Source organism: Ixodes scapularis, unplaced genomic scaffold (genome assembly GCF_016920785.2).
Source record: "Ixodes scapularis isolate PalLabHiFi unplaced genomic scaffold, ASM1692078v2 PGA_scaffold7__128_contigs__length_106722199, whole genome shotgun sequence".
Taxonomy (NCBI): Eukaryota; Metazoa; Arthropoda; class Arachnida; order Ixodida; family Ixodidae; genus Ixodes; species Ixodes scapularis.
Genome location: NW_024609882.1, coordinates 32127284 through 32148257, shown reverse-complemented (window position 1 = coordinate 32148257; position 20974 = coordinate 32127284). Strand labels below are relative to the sequence as shown.

General features: G+C 47.9%; 1 protein-coding gene across 1 annotated transcript in view; it reads right to left on the bottom strand.

Annotated features, from left to right (window-relative positions):
- Positions 1 to 20974, bottom strand: part of LOC8025501 — a 51084-nt gene that overhangs the window by 29305 nt on the left and 805 nt on the right. The window contains exons 2-10 of the mRNA XM_029975664.3: positions 20772 to 20823; positions 20645 to 20676; positions 19307 to 19443; positions 18900 to 19000; positions 17604 to 17719; positions 13625 to 14375; positions 11040 to 11373; positions 2027 to 5860; positions 1711 to 1820 (exon numbers count right to left, since the gene is read on the bottom strand). Coding sequence (XP_029831524.2) covers positions 1711 to 1820; positions 2027 to 5860; positions 11040 to 11373; positions 13625 to 14375; positions 17604 to 17719; positions 18900 to 19000; positions 19307 to 19443; positions 20645 to 20676; positions 20772 to 20786 — 5430 coding nt within the window. The 5' untranslated portion in view covers positions 20787 to 20823. The remainder of the gene's footprint in view (positions 1 to 1710; positions 1821 to 2026; positions 5861 to 11039; positions 11374 to 13624; positions 14376 to 17603; positions 17720 to 18899; positions 19001 to 19306; positions 19444 to 20644; positions 20677 to 20771; positions 20824 to 20974) is intronic.

The following is a 20974-nucleotide window of genomic DNA, read 5'->3' as shown; positions in this document are numbered from 1 at the left end:
TTTTCTATATGCGATTTATTGTGCTGTCAAAAGACTACCCAATCAATATTTTGCTACAGCTTCACGTATATTTTTAATAAAGTAAAAAAAAAAACGGAACTCTTCGAAACCGAAACCGGACTGGGGAGGAAGAAGAAATATAGAGTATAGAGAAGAGAGGTGGCGGAAGTCACGTTGCTGTGATACTTCTTTTTCCCCAAACAACGCATTTGCACCTTTTTAAAAGCAACAAAAAAATGGGTATCATATTTCTATTTTATTCTTAATATTTTGTGTGCGCCTTCAATGACCTACGACTTTGATTATATTTGGTGGTTGTGTCTAAACCATAATGAATGGCACGTGGCCACGGGGAAGAGAGTGAGCACGACTCAAACCGGCCAGATCTCTTGATCGGCTGTTTTCGGTTGGAAAGAAAACGAATTTCGAACCGCGAATTGTTTAATGGGTAGTTGGGCTCTCATGTGTAATGCACAAAGAAAACCCTTGGAGGGCATAAATACCCTGTCAGTGCCCCTTTAATGAGAACCAAAAATCAAGTACCATATGTTTCTGAAGATAGTGTCCTTGATACTTTCCGAGTGGCTTTCAGCTGATCAAAATGCAAACCGCCACTGCTTATCGCACAACCCACACGTGCTCGACATAGTAGTTATATGTGCGAACCATGTGACAAGCGTACGCAACGGATGTGCAGTTGGGCGGAGGAACAGGGCAACGAATTTCGAGTTTATCCTATTGTGCAATTCAATATCGAAGCAGCAGACTATGATTGACGGAGTTAACGTATTCGGAGCGATAAGCAGGAGCCAAGCAGATCTACCGCTCACATGAGAGCTGCTGGCCGGCAAGGTTTCGGATAGGACCGCGTTTCAGTTCTATCAAATCACGATTTATCTTGCGGAAATGCGGTCTCAACCTCTAAGGATGAAGTAGTAAAAGGAATATTTTGCTCATTTGTTTTCAACTGGCTGACGTCCGGATCCCAGGCCGCAAAGCCTCAGGCAATCTGACGCTTAACGACTTGACCTCACCTCGGCCGACTTGCTTAACCGCTTATGGTTCACGAATAACAATCCAGTCGCAGGTGGTGTAGCACTTGGAATCCGATCCCCCAGTTTTTTTCGCACGCTTCCGACTCGGGATACACAGGGAGAATAAACAGAACAAAGAAATGCAAGGCCAACCAAGCTAAACGCGCTCATTGTTGCCAACCGAGTGGCTAGAAACCGAAACCAAGAGAAAATACATTTTTTTTTGGCGCATGTTTTGCGATTTGGTGCATAATGGCGCGAGGAACTGGTTGTGGCGCAGTTTCCACAACATGACACAGGATGGCACAAACAAATGCGTCTGGCGCAAAATGGCGCAAATGGCGCAGCCGTTCCACCCCTGAAGTTATATAAGCACGTTAATGATTCGAAAATGTGCGGCTTGTTCTCGAAAGTCCACGACAGACGGAGACGAGAACATTTTTTTTTACACATACCTAACGCCATTAAGCCCAGATTATAAGTTTTATGAATGAAACAGATACAGTCGAATCTCGTTAAGTCGTAATCAAGGGGGACCGAAAATTGTTTAGTATAACCGGGAGTTTCCTCCCATAGAGACACATAGGACGGGACCTGCATGTTAATTTGAATTATCCGCAAGTTTGAATTAACGAGATTCAACTGTATTAAAAACAAAATAACAGTAAAATCTTACACTCAGCGAATGGCAGCCAATGTTGCACGAATGCAGATCATCCGTACTGTGCCTGTACATACCATCTCGAGTTTTCGGCTTTGCAAAGTCGTTCGACCTGCATCGTTTTCCTGTTGCAACGGGAAAAAATGTGCAAGAAATAGAGTTAGCACGCATCCCCATTCCAGCTCGCAGCTCCAGCTTCCCAACTTGGTAAAAAAGAAAGCCATGCAGAAATACAAAAAAACAAACTAAAAGTATGGCATGCACTTGGCAGAATTTACAGCCTATCAACTGGAAGCTTGCTAAACAGAATAGCAGATGAGGGCACAGTTACCTTCGCGCGTCCGCACACTGTCGTCGGATCCCAAGCCAGCCTCTTTGCGAAAATCCGAGCCAACAAGCCGAAGGGAGGTGAGTTCGGCACTCAGTTTCCCGACTTCGTCATACTGGGAGGAGCCGACATCGTTTCTGGTTTCTTTCTGGTCCATTCCGTCAGAGCTGGCGGCAAGGAGTTTCAAGGAATTGCCAAGGGGACCTGACGACCCGGCCAAAACCCTCGGAACAACAAAGTCGCGGCACAAGTCCTCGCCATCGTAGACACTGTGCTTCGCCGGCGACACCTGGGGGCTTGCCCCACCCAACGACTTTGGTGGGGAGGCGCGCTCCCTCCGTGCACTTCCAAAACCAACGTTTTCGTAAAACGGCTCATCGTCGTGACACTCCGCCGCCGTCGGAATCACGGGCGTCTTGCTGCGGACCTTCTGCCGTTGCCGCACCGGCGAAGAAGTTACGTCGATCATGTCTTCGAGCGAGCGCGAGAGACGTCGGGGAAGCATTCCCCCGGTGCCGCGTGACAAAAGTCGTTGCCGCTCCGCGTCGTCCTGTTGATCCGGCGGAGGTCGGTCCCCGCCAGGCTCTGGATGGGGAGAAGAGTCCGGCCGCTGCTTGCGCATGTGCGAGAGGACTGAACGCGACATGTGAGACGTCTTCTCGAGCGTGTGGCCAGCGACGTACTTGTTCCGCTCTGCGTCGGAGAACTTGCGAGCATCTGCCGGGCCAAGCAGTCCGCGGAGCGTGCTCTCGAACTCCGCTGCGGAGGGGTCGGGCTCCGAGCGTGTCCGAACGTGGCTCGCATCAAGTCCTGCGGGCACCGATGTCGAGATTTTATTAACCCGGCGCCCGACGTTGTCCCTGGAAACCTGCGGCGTCGGACCGACCTCGCGGATATTGTTCGGAGTGTTGGGTGCGATGCGTGCCTGCTGACCCGCCTGGCGCGATGATGGCCTCTCGGCAATTCGCAGCTTGTCGCCGAAGATATCCGAGTAGTAGTAGGGGGCGCTGTTGAGGGCCTTGTTGCTGTTCGACTCAGAGACGACGTTGCGGACTTCGGACGGCAGGATGTCTGGCGCGGTGGAGAGGAGCGGTGAAGAAACCTGGCCAAAGTTTTCGGATGCCGCCCTACCCTGCACCGCAGAGGCGTCTGGGCCAGGCGGCCTGGCCGCGGAAGAGCTCGGGCCGGTCAAGCATGACCCTGCGTCGCTGGAGCTGGTGTCCCCGTCGAAACTCTTGAGGAGACCAATGCTCGTGGGCCGCTCGCTCTGAAAAGGCGAGGCCTTGACGAAGCCATCCAACAAGGCCTTCGAGCTCGCCGAGGCCAGGGGTGGCGGCTTTGGGGAATGACCTCTAGGTGTCTCAACGCGGTCCTTGTCGGAAGTCCCATACGGCGGTCCGGCCGGCGACTGTTCAGGTTTCGGGCTCTTGTCTCTTTTGAACGAGTACTTCGCAGAGTGCGACGCATACACCGGTAGGTAGGATTGAGCTGAACATCGGGGCAGAAGCGACGACCGGTTCGCCGTGGAAAGGTGCTCGTTCAGGACTTCCTTCTGGTAACTCGGCAATGAAGAGTTTGGAGTGTCGAAGTCGGCGCGGCTGGCTTCGTCGTCTGCATCCGAAGCGCCGGAATCCTTCACTTCCTCGTGGTGCAGCAAGTCTGGGATGGGCTTCTTGGCTGCCTGTTTGCTGCCGTCCTTAGAGAATGGTTCGAGGCTCTTGGCTTTCTCTTCGACGTTCTCCCCCGCTTGTTTGCACATCAACTTGTAAGGCTCTTCATACACGGGCGCCTCATTGGCTTGCGTGGCCTCCTTGGAAGCGGCCAGTGCCGGCGGTTCTTCCGTGACCTGACGCACCTGCTCATAAATGTTCTCCGTTGATTCCTCGCTGCTCGTTTCCGAACTCTCCTTTTTCGGTGACTGGCGCGACAGGGACCGAATCTTGCCGAAGGAGTCGTGCACGAAGCTCGGCACGGGGAGGACGGGCTCATTGTACACGGGCTCGTCCGGTGGCGAGCCGGAACTGAGGTCCACATTCATGGAAACGTAGTCGGCCTCTTTGGCCAGCCATCCCCCCATCGGAAGGTAGTGGGCTTCGGGAGACCGGTGTTGAACCGGCGTCGGCGGAGAAAGCGAAGCACGCACGGGTGGCGCATCCACGATTTCCTGCTTCACAACCTTGGGCGGTGTCGCACCGTCGTCCGCCGTTCGTGCACCCTCCTTCTTGAAATCGGCGCTCCTGCGGAGATCTGTAAGCAGCAGAGAGTTTCCGTAGTGCACGGCGGGCTCCGACTTCGACAACACCGGGCCGCCGCCGCCGTCTCCCTCCTTGCAGTTCCTCCCTCGTTCGCACGTGGGACCTTCGGAGTCCCCGCCGCCCTTCTTATCCAGAACCGGCCAGTTTTCTTGGGGCTTTCCTGCAACCCCCGTTTCGTCCTTACACTCGAAGCGCTTGATCCGGTCCTGCACTATGTTGGTCGGCGGAGCCTCTTTCCTCTTCTGAAATGCCGAGCGCAGCTCTTCGAAGTTGGCGCCGGCCTTCGTGGTCATCTCGTCACGGCACTTTGCCTCGGCGCCAGCGGAAACATCCCCAGACCGGTCGTTCTGCACCCGACGATCCCTCACATATGTGCGGCTGGGACGCAGCGTTCCCTGAAACAACTCCGGACTCTGGTCGCCCGGAGTGAGGCACTCGCAGGAGCCTTCAAAAACTGAGTTGTTGCTCGTCGACTGGAAGGAAACGTCCAGGTTGTCTGGCAGCGGCAGGCCGACATCCTTGTCCAGTTCCCACTGCGGACTTGTCGGGACGGTGGCACTCCTGCGGTAGCGGCTATCAAATGTCTCCACTTCGAGCACGCCGCTGCTCGCGCTGTCCGATAGCGAGCTCAGCAGGCTCTTGGAGGCCACCTGCTTTGGGTAGAACATCTGCGAGGCACGGTAGTAGTCCTCCTTCTTGATGTAAAACCCTTCGGCGTTCGGTTCTTTCGAAGTCTCCCGAACCGGATGCGATGGCCGCGTCGAGACTCTACTCTCCTCGCGCCACACACTCGAATTGCTGTAAACTCGGTCTTGCGCAACGACGTCTTGCGGAGAGTTCTTGAGGCCGGCGCTGCGGCCGGGATGCACACTCTCGCGGTCGGGACCGTGAGTCTTGCCCAAAGGTGCCTCTTCGTTGCGCCGCTCAGCAACATCTAGGCAAGTTGCGGCGGTCCGCAAAGTGCTTGGCGGACGTCCGTACACCGAACTACGGGGCCCCTCCGGCGGAGCGTGCTCCTGACCCTCAACGCTCCCGCCAGGCGACACAGGGGGCGTCACGGCAAAGCCGTCGCTCCGTCGCCTCAATTCCTTAGGCAATGTTTCCGACTCGTTACGGCGGGCGGGGGAAGCCTCGGAGACTATCCGATCGCTAGACGGACGCCTCCGATTTCCGCGCTGGACGAGCGCGTTGCTCGGGCTGAGGCTCCGGTCCGAGTGACCTTCGCTGCCATTGTACGCGTCTCCCGAATGCTTGCTCGCTGGAATGAACCCGAAGGTCGGCGTCTTGCTGCGGGCGACTTTGGTGTCCACGTAGCCGGATTCGATCTCTGAAGCGGTGCCGGTTGTCATCTGGCTCTGTTGCTTGTAGTACGGATCGGCGAAAGAGGCGTCCTGTCTAGCACGATTGGTGGGGCTGAGGCAGGAACGAAGCGGCTGATTGATTTTCGCGGGGACAGGGTTCGGGCTGGGCTCGGGCTCTCTGCTGTGTTGCACGAGCTGTTGCTGGCGCACACACTGAATGTTCCGGAGGTTCACGTAGTCGGGGCTGTCGCTGCAACGTGGGGGCTGTGGCTTTGTGTGTTCTTTCAGGGGGAGGGGAGAATAAAAAGCAAAAAGGGGGCAACTTAGGAAAACAAGACGGAACCATGCGGGCATTGGACTGTTGCACTTACTCAATAAGCTTGAATTTCTGAAACTTGTTAACAGCAACTCTCATTCTGGCTGTCAACTCGTCTAGATTTCATGATGTTTACTTGCAAAAAATCTACTACAAATTGTTAATGAATTTGTTTAAACTGGGGCGAGCCGATTGAGCAACGACAATGCAAAAATTGGGAACACAACAACCTTTATCTCTTTTGCTAGGAAAAAAAGAAGAAAACTATCGCTGTCTAAAGGCTTAGTTTCGGGAATTGTAGTTAGTTTTGTAATGTTTCTGAAAAAGCTCGCTCAGCTTCTGATATGCTGCATCTTGAGCAGCCATCTTTTTTTATAGCTGTTGTGTAGAGGCAACCAGCAAATAGAAAGAGCAAAGTGCAACAGTCCCTCAGTTGGTGGTGGTTAACTTTCTAACAAAAGGGTAAACAAAATCTTCAACAGAAACAAAAAAACCAAACAGAAAAAAGTAAACAATGTTTCATGCTAATAAGCACAAAAGGGAAACGCACAGTGCTGTAGCATGCCATACCACACTCGTTTTCATCTCAAGAACCGTAGTAACAAAAGTGGGGCTTCTAGCATAGCATTACTAATTTCTCCCTTTATGTAGATAATTAACATATATGTAGGTGCATTTTAGATTAGATATAGGTATGTTACCTTTTCAAGACATACAGACTTCAAATGTCAAAAGCATCGCTCCTTACTTTGACAACCAAATCCTGTAAAAACTACTTCGCACAGCGTATGAACAATGCACAAAACTTCCTTTTTTCTTAAGGTGAAAACGTGCATAGTACCTCTAAAGTTAGGTCTTAGAAAGACTGCTAAGACTGAGGATGAAACGAAACACTTTTGTCCTAAAAGCTACAACTAGCAAAAGCAATACAAAGTGAAAATCCCTTCTAAGTAGGGGTGTGCAAATACCGAATAGTAGTTTTCAAATTTAATACCGAATTGAATTAAGAAAAAAAAGCAGAATATTGAATAGAATATTGAATAGTGATTTTATTTGTAGGAATTTTTCAAAGTGTGCTCTGAATGAGATTATTATATGTGCAAAGTATGCACCTGGTGCAGAATATGCATGTCGTTTGGAACAAAAGATTAAATGTACAAAAATAGTGGTAAAAAAAAAAAAAGAAAAACAGCAGCTGCTGATGGACGTTGGGAACTAAAGATCCAATTTAAATCTGAGTAAACAAGCTTAAACGATATAATCTGAAGTAAGAAAAAAAAAACATGTGGTTAGGTGGCGCAAGTCACCTTTCAACTGCTGCTATGCATTCATTCCTCCGTCCATCTATCTTGTTTTAGAGAGCCTAGATTTAAAAGAGGGAGCAAGCGAAACTGAAACCACAGAGACGGCTCCTGCGCAGATTTGTCGTAAGTGCACGTGTGTTGTGCAGTCACTTGGAAAGCAGGCGAGCAAACGGAAGAGCGACGACGCCTGCCCGATTGACGCTTTCGTCTTTTCGTCACCTTCTCGCAGTTTGTAATTCAAACACGGCTGTCGAACGATTGGAAACCCTCTCAAATCTAGGCACACCATTTTTTCCTTCCGTTTCGTTCCGAATCAGATTTTGCGGCTTGCGGTTCTGAAAGAACGACGACGATGACAACTCAGCTGGTTTCATCGGCGTGTTGATGTGGTTTTATTTTTGTGACCTTACAGTCGCCGGTTTTTGAGTGTGGCAAGTGTGTTCTACATCGGCGTTTTTTACTCATGAAAAGAATTAGGATTGGCGCAGAATTCCGGCCTCCCAACAATTCCTGTCTGGAAGCGGCGCAAACGGGATGTGTCGGTTGTGACTCAAGGTTAGATTGTGTCACGATCTTGAGTAAACCTGAATGCTATGAAGTTTCTGGCGTTCGCTACTTTTCTTTTTTCTAACCTGCACATTCGATTTTTGTGGAATGGTACGACCGAAAGGTGTTTCTCACATGGTCTGTCTAACATCACGGCGCTAACATCGGGAAAAAAAACGGCTCTTGCGTCAGCTCCGCACCTACCACGCGTTTTTGGCCGAATATACGAGTGACCGAATACTAGGAATTAGATTCGCAAATCAAATTATTCGGGAACTTACTATTCAATTCGAATATTCGAGTATTCGCACACCTTTACTTCTAAGTACTAAGTGGATATCGTAACAATCTTACTGCAACAAGCAATCACTGTTTTTTTCTATTTTTCGAAGGGCTGTTATCAAAGCTATTACAATACTAGTAGTAGTGTCGTAGGTACTATACTCATATGAAGCACTAACCTAAGTGGTAAAACTTGATGACTGCCAATAAAAGGTGAAAAAGTGCTAATATAATGTTTGCACTAACTGTGCTGCTGTGTACATTAAATGTATGCTTAAATAGTCTTCTAATGCCAGTGAGAAAGAAAAGGGCTGTTATTTTGTTTTAAGTATATGAGAACCGTGCACATTTACTGTCTTCAGGGGACTTTGAATACAGTCAAACCTCGATGTAACGCAGTTGGTAAAATTCGGAATTTACTTTGTTACATTGAAATTTCGTTACATTGAAATTCGGGGCTAAAGTTAAAGAAAGTTTTCATAAATGTTTCTCGGGTGCACAACACTCACCGAGGATGCCTTTATTTTGGTTGAAAGTAGTCCATCACCTTTTTCTGGGCCACTGTTGGCATTATTATTAGCATCCCATGACGTTTACATAGCCAGACAGCCTGCATAGAATCTTCGTCTTGCTGTGTGCTCGCGAACCGCCTCAAGGCATCAATTGCGTCCACTACTTCACGGTTACTGAGCACATTGCAGGTGTCTTGCTCATCAGGCTCGATGTCGTCCCCGCCTCGTGAGTTTCCATGAACATTGCTAGCTATCACCTGGTCGGTCACCTCCTCCGTAGCAGTGACAGCAGAGTCGGCGTATGGAAAGTCGTCGAGGTCGACGTTGTCAGGGGCGGCTCCATCGCCTTCAAGGCTCCATCGCCCAGGAAAACGAGAAATGCACGCGTTAAGTTAGGTCTCGAAACGAAGTACGCAGCGCGAACGAAGCCGACCGACGAAATGGCGGCAGCTCTAGTGTCCTATAGTGGCCGTTCTGTACACCCCGCTCGCCAGATTTGGCCTGTTCACCCTTTGCACTTTATCAGGGCCCCTTTCAGCGCATGTGCTTCCCAAAATCTCTTTTGGGACCTAAAAGTTTGTGACGAATTGTCCATGAAACTTCGTTACATAGAAATTTCGGCAAACGGGACTTCATTATATAGAGGTAAAAAATACATGGCGTGCATACACTTGCGGTTAGAAAAAGTTATGTACTTCGCTACATCGGGGGTTTCGTTACATAGAGGTTTGACTGTAGTTCCAAAATGCAAAACTTATTTGCTGGCTTTACGACAGCCCTGCTGTCTAGATGTATATATACAGTATAGACCACTTACAATGTAACCGCTTATAGTGCAGGACCGGGTATAACGCGTTTTTTTTAAACCACCGGTTCACCTCCCATAGAACTCCATGTAATTACATACCGCTTAAAATGCAGGCGCGCGAAGGGAAATACCGGTTATAGTGCGGTTTTTGGCACAGCCCGCCGACCGCGCCGCCGACCGGAGCAGCGAGCTCGCTTCCCTGTGCGACACTAGATAACGGCGCTGACGGCGCGAGCCACAAGCTGCACTTGCGGGGCAAGGAAGTTGCTCGAAAACGCGGGGAGAAGCGAAGAGAGAGGCTTCAGTTGCCATAACGACGGAGGGACGCACGCACGAGTCGTTCACGTGCGTGCGTCTCTCCGCTGCGTTGGAAACAAAGAAACAAACAACCGCAACGACAGACCAATCGCAGGTCGAGGAGAAGTGTTCGCGCGCGTTGCATGCCGGTCGCAGACTGGCTGCTTCTATTCCGCAAACATGGCGTCGGTTGTGATCGTCGTCGTAGATGGCGTGCATCTCATCGTTCTGCGTAAAAGCGCTATCCTTGACTGTGAATTTTCGTTGTGTGTCGCTATGATAACCCAGCACGTACTAGAAGGGAAGATCCACCTACTCGTGCGGCGATGTCGTGGCGGCGCTCTCAAGACGGCAGAAACGCCCGTGTCGTCGTGTTTGTTTACTTCGACTACAGTGGTGATTTCTAAGCATTTGTGTCCTCGAACATCGCCCGGATTTCTTATTTGGCGCATTGCATGTGTGTATTAAAGTTCAAGGTATTACTGGCGCGTACCGTATGAAGGATGCGAATTTTCACGCGTTTTCATCTCCGGAGAAAATTGATTAGGGTTAGCAATCCTGAACGCTCACAACGTCCGTCCGCAACCCGCGACGCCGTTAAAAGGCTGCGCCAGGCAAAAGCCGCTCATTTCTTTCAAAATGTGTGACACACTTGTGACAGAACTGCCTGGTGATATAAAGACTTTCCTCAAACTAAGCTTTATTTTTCATCTAACATAAAATAAATTCTTTTACAAAGGTAAGTTGTCTCATGGCATGTATTTTGGCCTGAAAAATTGATGTTTTGGTTATAGTGCGGTACCGCTTATAGTGCGGATTTTCGCGACTCCCGAGACATACATTATATGCGGTCTACACTGTATAAAAACAAGCCGCAACAAGAAATTTTAGTAGAGAAGGTCATTCCTTAAACAGCATAGTATTTCACCAAGTTCGAACAAATAAAGAAGCATAGATTTGTTGAGTCAAGTCCGTGCAACATTGGAGAGCAGCCGTTTTTTCTGAACCCCTATTTACTATTTTAAAGTAAATTAAGTTCCCAGACAAGTAAATTAAGTTCCCAGAAATGTGCCTGTACAAGCAGGGCCTGCATTAGTCAGCTTTAGTCAATTCTGAAATGCATTTTAGAAACGTCACTTCCCAAACAAAAAAAGGCCATTCTCAGGCCACGCAAGCGCCACCGTAGTCACTGCCGGCCTAGAACGACTACGAAGAGTTTTCAGTTGTCTTGTCTGTGGGACAGGCCTGTCCATGGTGTCTCGACGGTACACACACGTTCAAGGCCCTCACTCGAGCTCACGACAGGACAACAGAAACACCTCGGCATTTTTCCAAGGATGTCGGCGACCACACAACAAATTTTGCGACGGAGAGGGGAATCAACGGCATGCTTACGAATGAGATCCGGTCCAGGGGCATCTTGCATCTCATGCGGCCTGCCGGCGATCGGTTCGTGCAACGGACCTCCCGACAGGCGTCGCTGACCCGTCCAAACTTCGCCGGGGGCATGCACTTCGTCCAGCACCCTTCTCCTGTACTCCTCGGGGAGCGGAGGCCGCTCCGGCGGAGCCCTGACGTCGCCACCGAGCACCTGGGTGGGCCTCTTGAGCACGGCCGACTGGAGTTCGAACGAGGAAGGCACCAGATTCTGCTGGCCCTGTTTCTTGCGCAGCGGAGACTGGAGCATTCGCTGCTTCCACTCCAGTAGCCGCTTCATCGATTCTTCCTTCTGTGTTGCGTGCAGAGGGAACGTGGGTAAAGCATGAATGCCCCGCACCGTGCAACCTTTTTGTTGTTGATACTTCATCACCAGTAGACTAATCCTGCAGTGGATGATAGGCTAAGAGTTCAGTGGAGGCTCCGCTTCCAGCACGTGCTTGCTGCCTTCTGCTGGACTTTGATCAACTTCATACCAATTTTGATGGTTGTTTTTTTTCTCAGCTTTGTTGTCTAAGTGGTTTTAAAATTAACTGGGTTGTTATAATAGCCTCTTGTACTGCATGCCAGCAGAGCATTACAACAAGAGAAGCACTGAAAATGTTTCTGGACAATTAAACAACTTCCGATCGGCACCTCAAAAGTTCATGTTTTTAAAGGTATCCAGTCAAGAGAGAAATACATCTTTATGCTTAATCTTTTAAACTAAAAAGTAACATAATTGTCAAAATTCATAAACACATGAAATTGAACATGTGGTTCATTACAATGGTGTTGGGTGCGTGAAAACTTCACCAGTGTTGTATGGCTGCTGCCCTTTTTTTATTTTACACACCCCAGCCTGCCAAGCACTTGGGACACTTTAGACAAAAAGGACAGCCTTGAGATTGTGTTCCGAGAGATTTTTAAAAGAGCATCAAGTGAAGTTCTCTACTGTAAAGGTGTGCATTTTCCCCATCAGAGTAGTGATTCAGGCACTTGCCACACCTCAACAGGCTCAATGGAATGTAGCACTGGTCACAACACCACCCGGTAACAAAAAATGTTGCCGCGCTCCGGTAACGGAGCGCGGCGACTGTCGCTGCCGCCGCAATGTCACGCTGCCGCCGCACGCCGAGCGTTGCGTGACACCGCTTCAATGCGTTTCTCCACGCCACTGTAGCTGCCGCAGCGCAAGTTTGTCTGCTTGGGGGCGCTGCCGCCGTCGTCTGACCGGTGCAGGGGTTTATCACGTCAGCTAGCGCTTTTTCAGAAGTTTCCTTTGGGCTCTAAAAGTTACTTAATAATCTTAGTTTTTTGTTATACTTCAAACAAAGATGAATAAGTTACTTTTAGAGGCCATTGGAAGCTTCTGAAAGAGAGCAAGCACCATATGACAAATAAGTACCAGTCACGTGATAAATAAGGGTCACTTTTCCGCGGCGCCCGCGGGCGCCAACTACAAATTTGTATCGCATTGTAGATATAGCTCTAAAAATTTTTCTTTTTTGATGTAAATTTGTTTTAAAACTTCCTTTTTCCAACCAGGATGCTAAAAAAAATGTTTTTTTCCTTTGCATGTGTCCTTTAAAAAAGAACTTTCTTTGTCAGCTAAGGATACAGAAGGTTGGCTGACAAAGCAGTTTCCCAAACCGGAAATTATAAATGCTTCAAAATATTTCTCCAGTATATTTGTCTCTGTGTCGACCTCATACAGTAGTTTGATTTAAGTAGGGTGCACAAGAGCAGGTTGTACAGCGCAATGGTAGGTGGGGGGTCACCTACCATCGCACTGTACAACCTGCAACCTACAGTGGGAGGGGTCACCTACCGTCACACTGTACAACCTGCTCTTTTGTACCTTACTTAAATCAAACTACTGTATTAGATCCATACAGAGACAAGCACACTAGAAAAATATTTGAAGCGTTTATAATCTCCAGTTCGGGAGACTGCTGAGTCAGCCAGCCTTCTGTATTAAACTGACAAGGAAATTTCATTTTTAAAGAGTAGCGAGCAAGGTTGAAGTCATCGTCGCGCCTTTCATGTTGGTGATTTTTTTCTCCCAAGCCTTCCGCATGTTCGTGTGTACTTCATTCTTTTAAGACTGGTGAATGCGTTTGATATCCTTGCTGCATTCCAGGTGCCAGTGTTCTTTTCCTCTAGCCTGCTGCATGTTCCTGCTTCTTTCTTCTTTTCAACATACAACCCATTTGAGTTGTGAGTTAGCACCTGTCTGTCTTCTGTGTACCATTCCTGACCCTGTCCTCGTCTTTTTGCCTGCTATTCTTCCATCGTGTCAAAGGTAGCTTCCACAGTGCTGCAGCCCGGCACTGCTACAAGAGGCCGTGGCTTCATCTAGCGTCTCATTCGCACATGCTTTCATAAAAAGGACATATCACACAAAGCTACATGCTCGTGCAAATAGCCCTCACAGCATTGAAGCACTGTATAAACTATGCTAGCCTTGACAATGTGGCACAAAGACGATGGCAAGACGGCACAAAGTGTCGCCATAAGGTGCCGAGGACTAACGACAGGAAGAAAACAAATGTATCACTTACATGAGCCGCCTTCTTTGTCTGCATTCCACCATCGTCCCGCCTCCCCACCAAAAGACGCCGGGGGTCGTCCTGCGCCGCGCCACGCTGCGGACCCGCCACCAATTTTTCCACAGGAACCGCCCCGCCGCAGTTTCGCCACTCATCTTCGTCGTAGCCTTCGTCTTCCCAGTCATATTGAGCCATGCTTGACTTGGGACGCGGCCTCGCGGACGCAGCAACCCTCCCGAACCGGAACTCCCCAACGTCCGCCTCCTCGTCACGCTCCAGAAAGTCGGCCGAATGCGGCCGCATCAACGCCGGCATCGCAACGGCTGCCACGCTGTCGCCGTAGTGCGCCGATCTCGGTCTTCCCGCGTAAGCCGGGAGCTGTTCTTGCGGGTCGTATCCGTCGTAGCCCTCGAACCCAGGGTACCCGTCGTAGGCTTCGTAGCCATTGTATCCGTCGTAGCCTCCCTGGGTCGGAGACAGGGCGCCGTGACGAAGCGGCTTTGGGGGAGCATTTGCGTAGACGGGGTGCCGCGGTCCGGGGACGACGCCGGGACGCTGGTCGTAGATTGGGCTGCGCGTATAAGAGCACGGGTATTGGTCGCCGCTGCCGAGGTACTGGTGTTCGACGGCATAGCCCTCGACTTCGAAGGATTCATCCGATGTCCGGAGGGGCGGCTGGTGCAAGGGAGGGCGCGGCTCGTAGCTCGGAGGAAAGCCGTGAGGCGGGGGATGGTGTCTCTGGCGGTGTCCCGTGGCTCCGGCACTTAAATGAATGCAAGGATGGGTCGATGTACAGTAGCCGACCAATATTTCGGACTTCGCAAGGGCTGGAAAAACATTTGAATACCAGAGCAGCCTGAAAAATTAAATAAAAACAGAATGAATAAACATAAGGACGGGAAGAACAGCACCTCTTTCGTGTCCGTCCCTATGTTTATTTTTTCTGTTTTTATTTAACTTCATCAATGCGGTCACATCAAACTAGGCCTGAAAAATTAGCACAATAAAAAACTTTATTATGCCCAAGCGTGCTTAAAAAAAATGCCAATAGTGCCTTGCTTCAGGTTACGCTTCCACTTCCGTTCGGCGACTTTCTTTTAGCTCGCTGCCTTCTTTTCTAGCTTTAAGGTCGAGCAGGGTTGGGCAGTATTGCGGTACAAATGTATCGCGATAGTATTTTAGAAATACATTTTGTATTTATATTTTTGTATTGCGATACAATTTTTTAACTTATTTTGTATTTCTGTATTAAAATACATTTTCGGGTGTATTCCCAGTATCGCGATACTATCAAGGACGGATGTATCTCGAAAGTAAACATCTTCGACAGAAATCTGTCTGGTTTGGGGAAACAATCCGAAAAAAAAAGAAAATTCAAACCAAAAGCACAAAAACAAACAGTTGCCAACATTTCAGGGTCGACTTGACTCCTCCTTCAGCGGATGACTAAGAATGGAATGGGAGAGCGAGAGCGAGAGCTTCGACCTCTTCTTCCTCTTCTACCGAGTTGATGTTTTGTTAACGGGACGAAGGGCCATGGACGTAAATAGATGGTAAGGCCGCGAGGGAACTGTTAATGTTCCCTGGTGTTTTCTGAATATGCCACGACTCCAAGAACATACGATTTCGGACATGTGGCTCTGTCTATCACGTGCGCGTTCCCAAAGTTGATATCATGATCAAGTACCTCACAATGTTCCGCAACAAAGCTATGCTCGCGATCGAAATTGCGCAAATCATTCTGGTGTTGGCACATGCGTTTAGGAAAATATATAGTTTCACCGATGTGGGCGGAGGGGCACTTCGCACTTGGTATCTCGCTGTCCCATTCCATTTTTAGTCTCCCCCTGAAGGAGTCAAGTCGACCCCGAAACGTTAGGAACTGTTTGTTTCTGTGCATCTTAATTTGAGTTTTTTTTTTTTTTTTTTTTTTGGATGTATCTTGTAATTTTTTTGAAGGAGTCATTTATTCATTTAAGGAACAAAAAGGTGCATGTTGAAATCCTACTGTGAGTTCTTGTTTGCTGGCTAACAGGTATAGCAAAATTAATATACTGTATTTTCGCGATTCTAAGCACCCCCCCCCCCACCCACTTTCAAACATAAACACCTGCAAAAATGTTTGCATGTGAATCTAAGCACCCCCCTATGCAGAAGCACGCAGGCTCGTGACGGCCGTGCGCCTCTCCAGTTTGGTTGTGCTAGCCGTGCTCGCCATTGCTGCATTCCTACGCCACACGACAGATGGCGGCACAGGACATCAAAAACAGGTTGAAAGCAACCCTGATAACGCTATCAGCATGCTGTCACGTGGGCCTGGTATCGGCAGCGCTCGGCAAATTTTGCTTTTGCGGCAACGCGGGTGGGCGTTCCTTTGTGGCAGTGGCAGTGACAGTGACTGAGCATCCTACACAAGCAATGGGTTCACTGTCTCCACCAATTTTTCTTTTGAATGTTTGCAAAATGAAATGTTATTTCTCGCACCCGTCTCGTCGTCATGTCGCAGCGAAAAGAGGGGGGGGAGGGGGGGTCATTCTAGATTTTTCGAATTTAAGCACCCCTCCCCCCACTTTGGCCATCGCGATCGCGAAAAAAAGGGGGTGCTTAGAATCAAGTAAATACGGAAGAACATGTGTCTCTACCTGCATATCTGCAAAATGTATTCCTCTATTTGTTTTTTCAAATACCCTGGCCATGTTGCAAATGTATTTCCGATACATTTTGCAATACCTTTTTATCAGTGTCTTTCAGTGTCAGCAGTTTAGGCGTATTTGCCATGTGTCCCAGTAATTACATTTCAAAATACTTTTTAGGGTACTACAGTCAAACCCGTTTATAACAAAGAGCACGAAACGCTACGATCAGTTTGATATAGCAAGTAATTCGATATAGCAAAAACCATTTACAACGAACTTCCACGATGTGTTTGTCGCAAGCAGAGTTTGTTCTTTTAACTTATCTCCCCTTCTGAATCACTTCTCTTCGTGGGCAACCCTTCTGGGATGACAAGATTTTTTTTTCTGAGCGTGCAAGCTAGTGTATTTTTTTAGCGTTCTCCCCTTCTGAATTGTTTCTCTTTGCTCAATTTCGTTCGCAACTTGAGCTATTAGAATTTTCTTTCTTTCCTACTTCTTTTTTTTGGGGGAAGGGACAGGCTAGAAGACGATTGTTTGCACGTTTTTGGAAGCCTTCCCGGGTGGAAAAAGTTTGATATAGCCAACATGTTGTTTGTTATAAAAAGTACTTTTTACATGCATTTTATTTAAATTTTCAGTAAGTTTGATATAGAGAATAGTTCGCTGTACGTGGGTTCATTCTAAAGGGCTTTCACTGTATTTCAGTCAAACCCTGTGGTTGAGTACATTCTGCGCTTCTCGGCGACACTTCACGACGGCAAAAGAAGAGATGAAACCATGACGTCCAAGCTAGCGTAGCCCGAAAATCCGATTCACTGAGACATGATGAGAGGTGCAAGTCCATGACCAAGAAAGATGAATGAAAAAAGCAAGATGGTAACAATGATGATAATAATTACGCGGAGATCAAAAAAAAAAAAAAGGCTCTAGCATAGCGTTACCTAGCGGTAGGACTTAGGAGTACTCCAATAGCGCTGCCAAACCAAGCCAACCCATGTGCAGCCAACATAGAATCTGAAATGGCGGTTTCTCGGCAGTGTTTTCAGCCGATCGCTCGCGATTGTACTTCTATATTGTACTGAAACTGTCTCACAATTCTAGTTCTGACCGTCTGCGAGAGTAAAAGCTTGGTCGCGCGTTTGCGTTGTGGTGCGGTTTGCACGACTGGAGTAGGGCGGCTGTTGACCGTTGCAGAGCAGGTTAGCGCAAAGGTTGTAGACACGGTCATGTTGAAGCACGGTCAAACACGAATACCTCGAAGGACCTTCGGGGTGAAAAGATATGGGGGAGGTGTGCAAGTAAGTGTGTTAGAAAATTTGTTGGAAGCAGAGAGCGTGGCGATTTTCGTGAGTTACCTGTGCGGAGTTTCCGTCTGCATGAGAGCGGCGAGCGACATGGCGTTCATCCATTGGCACATGCAGGAGCTGTTCTCGGCCGCAAAGTAGTACGTCTTGGTGTTCTGATGCTCGGCCTGAAAATTTGGGAGTGTGTTTGGAAGGGATACAGGGATGCATTCAGGTAACATGTTTAATGACCCTTGGTCAAGACAGGCTTGTTGGCGTAGGGAACACCAGCACTGCCCACATATCGGGTGACATTTTTTTTATTAAAAATAAATTTTTGAAAAAGGTGTCTTTACTGCTATGTGAATGCCGACTTCACTACATGCTTCTTGAGCTCAGCGGACATTCGAGAGGCGAGCAACCATCAAAGTTTGGTGAGTAATAAAGTAAAATTTGTTAATTAACTTTTTAATAAGTGAAAATAGAAATATGGTTCCAATTAGAGACTTGCCGAGCGCCATCAAATACCACTAAACTAGTTTTCAGAAAGACTTTAAGCGAGCGAGAAGCGCAGTAGTGCACCAAAGTTATTACTCGTGCAGCAGCAGCAAGGCTACCTGCGTGATAAAGCACCTGCACAATTTTTCCATCTCGTATCATAGCCCCAGCTTTGTAGCTGCTGCAGGAATGCTACCTGTAGCACACTACTACACTTCCCAAGCACTCAAAGTATTTGTAAAAATATTGCTTTAGTGGTTTTGGATGACGCTCAGCAAGTTTTTAATTGGAACCATATGTTTATGTTCACTATTAAGTTAATGAACAATTTTTACTTAATTACTCACCAGACTGTGACGGTTGATCACCCCCCGAATGTCCGCCAGGCTCAAGAAACGTATAGCGAAGATGGCATTCACTTAGCAGTAATCTTTTTAAAAATCTGTTTTAAATAAAACATATTACCTGGTATATTGACATGTTTGTTTTGCTTAAAACTTGTCTGATCTGAAATAATTCCTCTACACAGCTTTCATATGCATGAAGGTCACAAGCCTCCCATAAAAAAATAAAAAACGATTGCAGAGAGAAAACATTCTGATGCCATATGTGAAAGTATGAACTGTTTTCAAGAACTTTGCCTCTTTTGAGCTACTTTGAATAGATAAAAGTACTTTCCTTTCCCATTACTGCCTAGAGGATATCTTTAATCACTAATAGCTAACCACATGCATATCTTACAATTACCTACTCATACTCAACGATCACTTGGATAACATTTACCTTTTGCTCTCAACGTGACTTTCAACCATAGTTTGCAAGAGCAAAGAACCTTCAATTGAGCGGGCAAAGTGAGCCCATCCCACATACCACAAAAGAGTGCTTCAAGGACACCTTGTCTTCGGCAATGCACTGCCTGATCTTGTAGCTGGGCAAGAGTATTGATCCAAGACATTTCTCCTCCTCTGGACCTGGCACATGGGAAGTAAGAGAGCAGCATTAAACTTTGCTGACTTTTCTCGCTGGTTCGACACTGGCAAAGTGTGGCGGTGAGTGTGGCAACACGATGCAAGCTATAGACCTAGATACCACAAGTTTGAATCCTCCAAGATACCACAAGTCGGACCAACTTTCCACTGAACCAGCAGCACATACAATCAAAATGAATCGGCACTACGTCTGGTGAAATTTGAAGCCAAAAAGAATATAATATCAGATTGTGCTTCTTTCCTATGGCTGTTCATGCAATTGTGACTGCGTGCCAAAGATCTGCATACCCTTGTAGTAGAAGAGGCAATACTCCGACAGGATGCACCAGCGCTTTTTCCACTGCTTGATTGTGGCCCCTTCCAGTTTGAAGAGCCATCCCTTGATAACCACTTCAGCCTGGTTGTCTCTTTTTACTATGGGGGATCTGCCAGACATACAACTTATTAGTAAAATGTGGGGCACAGTGCAGGAGAATGATACCAATTCGAGGCATAACAAATCTCATGCGGAGCAAAACGGCTTCTGTCAGATATGGACGTGGTTAACGCTTTTTCAGTACTCTCCATTGAAACGGCTTCGGCAAAGGATAAAACTATCGAAGGGACCATGTCTGGAACTCCTTGTGTCGATGGTATCATTCTTGTCTGGTTGGCCTTTTTCTCAATAAAGAGCATTCAAGGGACATCCTATTGCTGCTTGTTGTTCGCAGTGCATGCTCATAATTTGCTTTCATTTATATTCTGCCAAGAACAAAAAAATATCTTGATTGGAAGGAATATACAATTATAAACAATCAATGCGCATTCCACCCATTCAGTACCATTCTTCTTGGAAGACGATAAATGGGAGCTAAACTTCGTTTGACCTTTACTCAGTGCAGCCAAATTGCCAGAAGCCGAGGAAAGAATAAAGCAGCGCCGAAAACGCACGGGCTTGTCGTATTTCTTTGCACTCGTTATCCCCGGCTAAACCAATCAAGCACAGCAAATGTATCATGACCTTGTGTGTTTGGTCTGTGCATCCACATATGTATGTTTTCTAGCCTTTGAATGTGTTCTGACTTCTGGTGAAACAAAGTATAGTTCTGAGCATACACTGCAAACAACAACCAACGGCCCGGCGTCCTGTGAACAGCAGACGAATTAATTGGCTGCCACCGATGAATGACGCCTTCATCTGATATTCATGTTTGGTGCTGTTTTACACTACTATAATAAACACAATGCTAGGTGTGTACAGTTGAAAGCAGCCCAATCAAAGGAACAGGCACAAGGGCATGGCCATGCAAACTACTCTGTTTGCACGGGTGCTTGTGCGTGGAGAGCACCGTCTAAAGCCAAGGTCTCGTGTCTGTGCCTCTGCTGCACGTAACATGTTCAAGACAAATTGTGAAAGAAAACTTTGCGAACAAATATGAAATGATGTCTTTAACTTCATCAAAAACGCTATTTAACGGGGTGGATGGAAAGTTGAGAGATCTTTACGTGTGTTCATTTATCTCAAACAGGATAAAGTTTGGGGTGACAAACGAGTGCCGACAAAAGCTACACCGACACTAAACAGAACGTCACATGCGAGTCGCGGAAACATCGTGCTTGCACGACAGCCCGCGGAACTTGGCATACCGTATGTTTCCCGAGAACTTTCTTCTGAGGCTCTGCAAGCAGACACAGAGCGTGACATCAGCACAAAGAAAACAACAGGGTGACAGTGTTTATTTTGCGCGCATGTCAGGGAGGCCGCTCAGCTCACCTTCCGGAGTTCCATTTTTAGTGTCACCGTCGCCGGGAAGCCGCCTCAGCCTCTAAAAAGTGAAACGAGATATCAATTACGCCGCTCGCGCGCGGCATCCTTCGGAGCTCTTAGCCTCTCAACATAAACAGGAAAAACTCGAAGTTCGATAGGGTGCGGATAGGCAGTGTTTGATAAATGACGTCGCCGACATGGGACGGCCG